Below are 10,419 nucleotides of genomic sequence, written 5' to 3' on the forward strand. Positions count from 1 at the left end.
GACTATAATTTGTGTATTTTCTTGAGTAAAGTGAACAGTTGTTTTTTTAGAACATGAATTTATCAGAAACTTTTGTCGAGATTGTCATGATGGGCTGTGAACTCTGAACCTGATTGCTCCAAATTCTTCTTGAAAAGAGGTGACATTTGAGTGACAAGCATGCAAACTCTCTTAACCTGTTGATTTATACAAAACATTACATATACAAGTATAGATTGTCAAAATGGAGAAATAAAGCCTTCACTTTCTTCAATAAAAAACAACTTCACTGTTTCACATTAGGTCTTGGCTTAAAGCCTCAGAAAATACTACGAGCCTTCATATTGGAATAAGAACAATAAACAGTTGTGTTCTACCCAAAAGGTAAAATGTTTATTATCTATACAATTAATAAACACAAACTGCTTGTACAGTGTAAAAACAAAAAAAAAGAGAGAAAAACTTAAAAACATCAACAACTTTCCATGTGTGAGTGATTTTTAGTTCAATGTGTATTTCTGAAATATACCAAGATTCAAGCAAGAGGGGAGAAAAAGAAATCAGGTATATTTTCATTTTGTGCTGACAACCATAACTTAAAAAGAAAAAAAAAAAAAACTTGGACCAGTAACATTGACATGACTTCATTTCTTACATTAAAACCATGAAAAATAGTTTACAGTTATTTATGAGCACTAAGTGTAATTACTGCATTCAGCTTACAAAGGTTTGAAAACCACTTTATAATTATCTAAACAGAGGATGACTTAAAGATCCAGTGTGTAGGATTTAGCAGCATCTAGTGGTGTGTTTGCAAATTGCAACCACCTGGGCAGCCCTCGCCTTACCCTTCCCTGCGGTGGCCGCTAAAAACAAGAAAGTCCCATCCCTGGAGCCAGAGTTTGGTTAGTCTGTTCTGGGCTACTGTAGAAACATGGCAGACTTGGTGGAAGAGGACTCGCACCCTCAGTAGATACAGAGCTCTTTCTAAGAGAACAATTCTTATTTTCCGGTGATAATAAACTAATGAAAACATAACTCTGAATAGTATATCTAATTTCTGCCAATAGATCCCCCAAAATCCTTCACACAGGAACTTTAATGTTAATATAAGCCTTTTCTTTCAAAAATTAAGTCAAACAAGTACAGTAAAGCCACTTCAACACATCCAGGATATATGAAAAATAACTATTTACAAAAATTATAAAAAGCTACAAACTAATTTCAGCATTCACAAGAGTCTATTCATATTTAAAGGGGTTTAAATAGCACTTGGCTAATGTAACAACAAAATGTTGATTTACTGGCCCTGAGAGTCATCCATTCTGCACTTTATGATTGTTATCAAAGACAAGAATTAACTGTTACTGCCAAACAAACAGTCTTAAGAGGAGAAATCCTAAAAGCCACATGCTGTGTAGGAGTCGTGTAAAAGAAGGCTTTTAGTCCATATCGCCTCAGAATATTTGCATTACACTGATGAACTAGCAGAAGGAAGGGAGTACTATCCCAGAATTCTGCTCCGTTGTGTCGCAGTAACGACTTTCTTAAAACAATATCTTAAAAAAAAGATTATTTTTTTTGCTGCCTGCACACTCTGAGGAGGAAGATTATTCCAAGTGTCTGAATCTCTCTGTTTCACTTTTTATGAATCCTTCTGCCAGCTGTTCACTTATGATTCTCTCAAATTTATAAAAATGGTGGCATTTAAACATTTACCAGCAGCCAGACAACAAGGCTCCCAGTTCTAGTGAGGTGTGCGTGTTCTCTGACACAGAGGTCACAGGGCGTTTCACAGCTGGAGGGTTCAGATGACGATGCTGGTGCCACTGCGAGAACTCTTGTCCTGAGAGAGACACACTAACTTTAGATTCACGTCACTGACAATCGGTGAAACTCAGACTGTTTGTGTTTGAGCATGTGTGCATTTGTCTTGATGAAAGTGCGTTGGTGTAGTAAAATGTGTCTATCAACTAAAGCAGCGTGTGTCTTACGGAGTAGGGGTCATTCCTCCGTGCTCCTGGTTTGTGTCCCGGTTTGTGTCCGGGTTCGTACTCTGTGTAGCTGGGAGGTTGGTCAGCCCAGCCTCCGCCTCCTCTCCTCCCTCCGCCTCCTCCTCTCCTGCTGCTGCCCTCATCGTCCGAGCTCCAGGACCCTCCTCTCGGGCGCCGTGATGCTGGGGGAGAGTAGTTTCCTCTGGACCTGCTGTCAAACAGGTCATCTCTGGAACGTGAGCGGGGGCGGTCCATGCCTCCTCGCGCCCCGTTGCGACTCCGCCCATCCAGTGACTCCTCGCTGTAGCTCCTGGGAATGCCTCTAGACCGGGCGGGTGAAGGGTAACGTCTGCCCGCCGCACCTCGCTCGTCACGACGGCCGAAGCCGCTGCGGCTGCTCTCGCTGGAGCTCGGGGGGCGAGTCTTGGGCGCGGGGGGTGGGAGCCTGCCCGGGTGCTGCTCTCTTATTGGTGGAAGTGTGATGACGCGACGCTCCATCGGGCCATCGTCAAGGGCGGAGATCATGCTGGGAGGGCCGGGGGAAAATGGGACACTGGGTTGCATGTGCTGTGGAGGAGGCGGGATCTGCTGCATGTGCTGGGGTGGAGGTGGCTGGGACTGATGGGAGGAGGAAGAAGAAGAAACACAAAATGACAAACACCACTCGCACATTTCTGTGAAACTCACAGGTACAGTATGTTCTGTGTTGGCAGTTACAACACAAGAAATGCTGCACTTTGCCATTTTGTACCAACAGGAAATGACATAACCAGCGCCCTGACAGATGTCAATCAAACACACACATCCAACACTCCTGCCAATGTCAGCTTCAAAAATAGCAGCAAAACTCTTCTCCAAAGATTTTGTACTTTTGTATAGTGGAGGCGTACGACCCTTTCCTCATTAAATAAAACCTTAACTTCACACCGAAAACGGCATCTGGGTGGTTTATCGCATAATAGCCCCAAAACAGATACTAAAAATACTAAAATAAGGTAAACCAATTACTCAAATAATAAAGTATTCTGATTGATCCTGATCCTGATTAACAGGAATGGTTGCAGATATGATAGCATTTAAACATCTGTGAATGACAATATGACAAAACACTGATGCTCTAACAGATCTCAGAACATCGGTGGTTACATACCTGTAGCAGAGGACTGGTCGCGTTCATCCCCCTCACCTGGCTCTCCAGGTAATCAAGCATGTGATTGGTGTTGGCAGGGGTGTGGTTGCCATGGCCACTGGGAGGGGGCATGCTGTAAGACGAGGACTGAGGAGGGGGGAGGGGCATGGGCTTCAAAGGGATGCTCTTGCCTGAGACGGACCCTGGAGGGACAGAAACATTCACATAATAAAGTTAAGTGAATGAAAACCTGCCGACAGTCATGTGTAGGGGTGTGTGTGTGTGTGTGTGTACCAGGGTAGAGCAGCGGGTTCATCTGGGAGGAGGCGTGGCTCATTGGTCCATACACCGGCTGCCCTCCTAACCAGGGAGCCATGGCCCTCTGAGCCTCCTTCATCATACGATGCTGCATCACCGCTGAAAGAGGAGGACAGCACATTTTTTCATATTCATCAACACAGGAGGGTCTCATCTGAGTACACAGGCCACTTACCTGCACAGTGGCTAACACAATACGTGGACACACAATAAGCTTTCTACCAGCCAGGCAACACAAGGTGTACCAGAACAGTATGAAAATCAACTTGCAGGGATACGGATGAGAATGGTAACCTGTGACGGTGCACATTTACTTGTTGTTTTCTGTCTTGAGGTGGGTTAACATTACACCGGATTACAGGTTAGAGCAGAAACTGTTTTCAAAACTTCTTGCTTGTGTTTTCTTGTCTTTAAGGGAACAACATCCAACACCGTAGAGCCACGACTGCTGAGCAGCAACTCTTTAAAGGACATTTTTGAAGTCTGTCTTCATACTCATAAGGCCATCACGTACATTTAAGTTATCTGTCGCTGTAATCGTTTCTGCTCTCTGTATTGGCTGTTAAGAGGTCGCTTCCTAACTTGATATCAATGTAAGTGATCTCTGTAGTCCCCGTTCTGTGTAGAAATGCATTTTTAAGTTCAGCTGAAGCGAATGAGCCTTCAGCCCTCCAAGTTAGTAAAAGCAAATGCTGATCTCGTAAAATTACACTCTTTGTTTCCCCAGGCAGTGTTTCCCTGCAGAGCTCCGGTGGAGGAACAGTAGCACACAGACACAGTAACTTAGGAGGATTTGATTTGACTAATTCAGACTGTTGAAGTCTCATATTGGCTTCAGCTAAACCTTAAAATACAAATTTAAACAGAACAAGAACTATAGATTTTATCCCCCATCTCTTACACTGAAATCATTTCGATGGGGATCTTTTCACAGCCAGTGTGGGCAGGAGGAACGTTTACAGCTATAAATAAGTCTCTCAGTGTACATATGGGCATGTGAGTATTGTTTTAAAACAGATAAAATGTGAACTTATCCCTTAAATGCACAAAAGTGCACCATGTTTTTTTTTTCACCCAAGTTGCCTTATTGTTAGTTTTCCATCTACTTCTGACAGCACAAGCTGTGAATTTAATGCAGCCCATTGCTCTGGATGTCCGAGCACCAATGAAGAAGAGCTTTCTAAATGGCGCCTGCTCTCTACCTTTTTCAGGACAGCAGCATTGCTGTGGGCAGCAGGGACAGCGAACATAGCAGCAGCATCTCTGAGGGCAGCACTGGCAGCAGCAGATACAGAAGAGGAGGATGAGGAGGAGGGCTCCGATGATGATGAACAACACTGTCAACCAGTCTGCCGGACAGGGGGAAGAGACAGGCTTATTGTGACGTGTCCAGAGAAACACATAACTTTTAATTCCGTCACTGATTTTGTCACAGCTCCCAACAGGGAACTATAATGCACAACATTTCGGTCTAATAACATCAGCAGAAGCTGTGGAAATGTGGGGAAGAATCTGGGGCAGCGAGTGCATGTGTGAACACGGATTCTTTATTTTGTGTCTTACGATAAACGATGAGTTTGACTTCTTTGTCAGAGTCTCCAGAGGTGTCTCCGGCAGCGTCGACAGAGCAGAAGTAGACCCCGTTGTCCCACCACATCACCTCAGTGATCACCAGGTCGGCCTCTGCAAACAAACACACACACACACACTTCCAATTACAGTGCAGTCAAGATAGCTTAGACGCAAATTATAATCAAAATTTCTCTGAACAACACATATTCACTTGGGGAAGAAACACTACAGACGAAAACATTCCTGATAATAAAAATATTACTGATCAGTTTTGAGTTTTTAGGCTATTTTGCTTCCATAATCTTTTCGACTGGTGGATAGAAAATATTCAAAATGCATATATATTACACAGACAATGCATCATGTGCATAGATAAACATATCTATATCTACATATCAACACTTATTCCCATCTATACACGGAAGGTTTTAAGAGCAGTGTTTGTTTGTCACATATCATTCATAGCTTGATTTATGTTTCATTTTATTGCTAAAAACGCTGCAAAAATGGATTGTTTTATGGCTATTTTTTCTGATTTATTGAGAGATCCACAATTCCCTCTGTAAAAACCTTTGGCTCTAATGTCAACGAAATGACACAAGAATTTCCAAGCCAGCTTTATCCAGGGTTCAGTTTTCTGATCTGGAAATTGATGCAAATTATTTTAAAGCAGATTTCATCAGATACTGCCTCATTTGCATACTTAAACATAACATTTAGAAAACTTATAATACAAAAAATAAAAGTGTGAATGTACATAAACAGCTGGGGAAGTTTCATGGCTATTATTTAACATTTTTATCTACTCCATCTGTTGTGTCTTGTTTTCACTAAAACAGAAGAAAACCACAAAATGCTGGACAAACAGTAGCCACAACCAGAGATTTTTTTTTGGCTTTTAAAGGACAAAACTGTTCGAGATCCAGCTTCTGTCCGTCATTTCAGCTCTATTATGAAGTATGCATAAGCCACACAACAAGTGAAGCAAAAACTGTATAATGAGGGTGATAAACACATTTTCATCTTATTATCATCCCAACTGCGATGAGCCTGACGCAGGCCGTGCTGGACTGGATCGCACAACATTTGAATGAACTCACTGTTTTGGATGGTGATCCTGCGCTCACGGTACTCTGCTCCCAGCGTCGGCTCGTTGCTCCCCCTCTTCTGGATCACTGTGCGCACCGTCCGCTGACGATCTGGACAGTCATTGGACGGGTCCTGGCCCAACTGTAGTGCAGACTGGTACGCTGCAAAACCAGATGCAAAGTTTTCATTAAAATGACACGTGAGAGTCAAATAAGTCCAGAAGTCTGCTGTTCTAAACCTGACAAAGTCTTCTCTCAGAGAGAACATGCACCATCACTTTTCTCTCCGTTATGCTCTCTCCTGGTGCGGGTGGCTTGTTTCTAACCTGTGGAGTAGTACTCCAGCACGGGGTCCTTGCAGAAGGACTTGTACCTCCAGGTGACCAGAACATCTTGGAGGTTCGCAGAGGTGGAGTAGTCACAGCGGAGGACCACTGAGGCAAACAGAGCCGTGCTGCGCTCCTGCTGAGGAACAATCACCTGAATGCACATGGACACTGTGGAGGGACGGCAAGCAGATGGTTACAAACAGCACTTTGTGTATGTCTGCATGTGCGCGTGCATCAGGAATAAAGTCATCTCTCGCGCCACGAAGATGCTGCCAGTTAAGTGAAACAGTAGCCTGCTTTCCACAAAATACCAAGGAAGTAAAGCGAGTGTGTGTCAGGGTTTCTCTCAACCGCTGGGCTCATTTCAAAGCGGAAGAACCAGAAAAACAGGTGACACAGACAAAGACACAGGAAAGGCTTACTGTGAAACTACCAACCAAACACATAAGCTGTAATGAAACCTGTTGAATTAACCTAAACCTACAAGAAGACAAGTCACACTGATGCTTTAATATAATATGGAAGATTAGAAAAGTAGCAGGTTAGAGTTTAGAAACATAACTGGGTCACTTTATAGGCAACCAGCCTGAGAGTATCAGTAAGCTCCTCCAAAGTAAGATATTAATAAGAAAATTAATAAGAAAAATAAAGACATGTTCTAAAACGCTGCAAAAACAGACAGCCATCCAAACAGACTTCAAACACATCCAGCATGTATGACCAGTATCAACAACGTGTGTCATGTGACCGATACTTTCAGCTCAGTTCCGTTTCAGTCGAAAGTTTGAAATCTTTTTACTCAAAATCAGGTTAACTCGACTTACTTTCCTTTCTTTTTTAAAAAATATGAAGGCAATACGTAAAGGAATGGAAATTACCTTGTAGAAGCGACAGCAGGACGATTGCGGCACGTGATCCCCGCATGATGACAAAACGATGCGGTTACACAAAACCTCCGAACACAAAGAGGGAGATAGAAAAAGGTGGAAAATAAAACTCCTCCAAAGACGTTTCTAAGCTGAACTCAAACACCGCCGTTCACAGCCTCGACCCGTGCGCTCACCTGGACAGCGTGTTTGCTGAATGCCTGACACCGCACTCATCTCCGGCCACACCCAGGTGAATTCATCCCAGCCTGTGACGTAGCCAGGTGTACAGAAATCCTCCGCGAGACGAGAGTGGAGGTCACGAGGGCCTGTTAATGCTAATTTAGGATTACATAAATAAATAACATGATAAACATGTTATTTTACAGGTGATTTTTTTTATAGGTATTTATAGTACCAACATTTGGGTCTTGGTGAGTTTATATGCATTGATGCTATATTTAGGCTATATTCAAATTCCAGTCCAATTAGTTTTGACATAATTTCCTTTCAAATATCACCAGTTGACAGGTTCATGACTTCTTGTGCTATTTGCTTCCTCTCTGCATGTATTTTTGCTGCTGTCTGCCCTGTTATCATCAGCTAATGAAGCTGCTGGTGCAGTTTTGTGGCAGGATGAACATTTTGGGCCCCCGCTGACACCCGCCAACCCTTCACATGTCAGCTTTGCTTGTATGCTCACTGGCCAAACTATGTGCAGTACAAATTGCTGGTGATTAAAAGACACACAGAAAATATTAAGTACATTTCAAGCAAATTTGCTAATTCAATGACCACAAATTAATTGACATGCAAAGAACCTAGGGCTTTAAGGGCCCCTGGGGTCCAGGCCCCAATTCAGCTGCCACAGGTAATCCCGCCTTGTGTGCAGAGCAACATAAATTAGCAGAGTTTTACTTTATTTTAGAATAACAGCTTTAAGAGCAACATATATCGTTCCAGAGTAATGTTAATTAATAATAACATTACATTAGTGAGGTTAGAATTTGACATCATATTAAATACTGTTATTTTAATGAAGAATATTGATTTTTCAAAAACTAGCATTACCTTGGTGCTTTAAAAACATATTTTATGAAACAATAGTTGAAACTCAGTGAATATGTTCAGTTTTAGTTCTGTGTTTCCACCAAACTCCAATGACTTAATAATAATTCTAACAATGATAATAAAGCATGATGACCTTAACTGAACATAAAGTGACAAATTATTAGAGGAAAGTGTGCACATGCAGTTCATTGATATTATAGCTGAGGAAAATACCTTTTGGCTACTGTTGGGAGCAGCCCAACAGTCATCAGCACTTTGGTGTAACTCTGAACTGAAACCACTAGATGGCACCCTAAACTTGATTTATTTTATTTATTTATTTTTAACCAGATTTTTGTGTGATTTCTGTGTCAGTTTGACTCCCACAGTCTCTTCAGTTAAACTATAAAACCATGCTGTTTATTCCCTGGCAGAGGGACGCCTTTCAAGCATGTCCTCTTTCATAAACGCATGGGGCCATCTGCACATGAATGGGACTACTTCTGTGTGTTGTGCTGAAGTGCTTTCCCAGTTCTTCCAATTGTCAAAGATTGTTTTCCCTGTGAGCACACCCAGTCTGCACCTGCAGGCCCTCAGAGCTTCTCCTTTTTTCCTGGAAACTCCTGCCAAGATCCACTCTGTGTTTCCACTCCCTCATATCCTGTCCCGCTGAGGCCTGAGGCCACAAGCATGACTTCAATCCACGTTCACTAAGCAAAGACTGCAACATTGTCATGCATTTGATTTTATAAAGTACAAATGTAAACTCGTATTAAATTTGCCTAAGCACTACACCAGTTCATTTTAATCAACACACACTGCAGCTGCTGTAACAGCTGAGAGGCATATCAGGTCTTATAGAAAGGTTGGTTTAACATACATAAGTCTATTTTCTTATTGGATTACATACAATAAAACTACATGCGTCTATGCTGCACAGGTTTGTTCATCAGGATTTAAGCGGCTGCACAGATTTAAACTGTGGCAAAAAGTATTATTATTATAAGTACTTTCGCTCAAGTATAATTTTGAGGTACTTATACTTCACTTAAGTAATTCCATTTCATGCTATTACATTTTTTATTTCAACTCCATATTTCCAAGGCAAATATTGTATTTTTACTCCACATTTATCTGACAACTGCAGCGAGTTACTTTGCAGATTCTGATTTTTAATACAAAATAAAATCATAAATCATGATGTTTTATGATAGGATAAGCTTCCCAGCAGTATCAACTAGCTAATATTAGCCTCACCTTTACCAGCTGCTTTAGTGATGTTCACACATTACTGCATCACTAATTGCATAATATACCGTATGTTCTTAACATGTCCTCTGCATAATGAGAATGTTTACTTATGATACTTTATTTCTATATTTTAATGGCAATAATTGTACTTTTACTTGTAATTTTGAATGCTTGTGTTTTATCTACAACAGACTACTTCCACACTGTGGTATTACTACCTACACATAAGTAAAACATCTGGTTACTTCTTCCACCACTGTATTTAGAACTTGTTTTCTTATGTATTTCTCTACAACAGTAAGTATTTATGACTAAATAAATAACATAATTAGGTGATATTTATTATAAGTTTGGCACTTGAAAACTGCTAACCTGCTTCATCAGGACTGTGTGGGTATGGTTTGAGCAGATTTGGCGGGCAACCCATCATCAGCTTTTCTTTTAAATGTTGCTAAAAGCTGATTGGTGGGCAAAAGCACCTGGCATCATATTTGAGCCCGTTCACGTCAGACCGGGGGGGGCGAACATACAGAAAAACAGTTTTACTCTGTGATGTCATATTTTCCTGCTGATGCCTCTGTAAAGCCCAGGAGGGAGTTGCTCAACAACATTCCTGACATACTCTTGAACTGCGAGTGGTCACTGTCTGAACCAATCCCTCCCATCGCAAAAAGACAACGCTTGAGCTCAGACGCACACACAACCTTTCGCAAACACACACATGAGACAACACAGAAAAGATGGCCCAAACATATTCAAAAGATTGCCTGTTCTTTTTATGACCTAAATAAACTGTTTAAGAGTTGATTTTCTCAAAAGCCGATGGTTCATGAACGTGACTTA

At 41.7% G+C, this 10,419-nt stretch overlaps 1 protein-coding gene across 1 annotated transcript; it reads right to left on the reverse strand.

Annotated features, from left to right (window-relative positions):
* Window positions 1-345: 345 nt before the first annotated feature.
* LOC121605012 (immunoglobulin-like domain-containing receptor 1) lies at window positions 346-7,479 on the reverse strand. The gene is made up of 9 exons (XM_041934728.1): window positions 7,288-7,479; window positions 6,407-6,577; window positions 6,093-6,242; window positions 4,984-5,103; window positions 4,623-4,769; window positions 3,397-3,519; window positions 3,124-3,305; window positions 1,974-2,591; window positions 346-1,825 (listed from the first exon to the last, which is right to left on the reverse strand). The coding sequence occupies exons 1-9, from the start codon at window positions 7,331-7,333 to the stop codon at window positions 1,787-1,789; spliced, it is 1,596 nt and encodes a 531-aa protein (XP_041790662.1). The 5' UTR covers window positions 7,334-7,479; the 3' UTR covers window positions 346-1,786.
* Window positions 7,480-10,419: the final 2,940 nt, after the last annotated feature.

The sequence above is a fragment of the Chelmon rostratus genome, chromosome 1 (assembly GCF_017976325.1).
Source record: "Chelmon rostratus isolate fCheRos1 chromosome 1, fCheRos1.pri, whole genome shotgun sequence".
NCBI classification, from domain to species: domain Eukaryota; kingdom Metazoa; phylum Chordata; class Actinopteri; order Chaetodontiformes; family Chaetodontidae; genus Chelmon; species Chelmon rostratus.

Coding starts and splice junctions, on each gene's coding strand:
- LOC121605012 (XM_041934728.1), bottom strand. CDS start 7,333: ATGCGGGGATCACGTGCCGCAATCGTCCTGCTGTCGCTTCTACAAG. Junction 4,770..4,983: donor AGTCAAACTCATCGTTTATC/GTAAGACACAAA, acceptor CCTGTCCGGCAG/ACTGGTTGACAGTGTTGTTC. Junction 3,520..4,622: donor ATGCTGCTGTCCTGAAAAAG/GTAGAGAGCAGG, acceptor CTCCTCTTTCAG/CGGTGATGCAGCATCGTATG.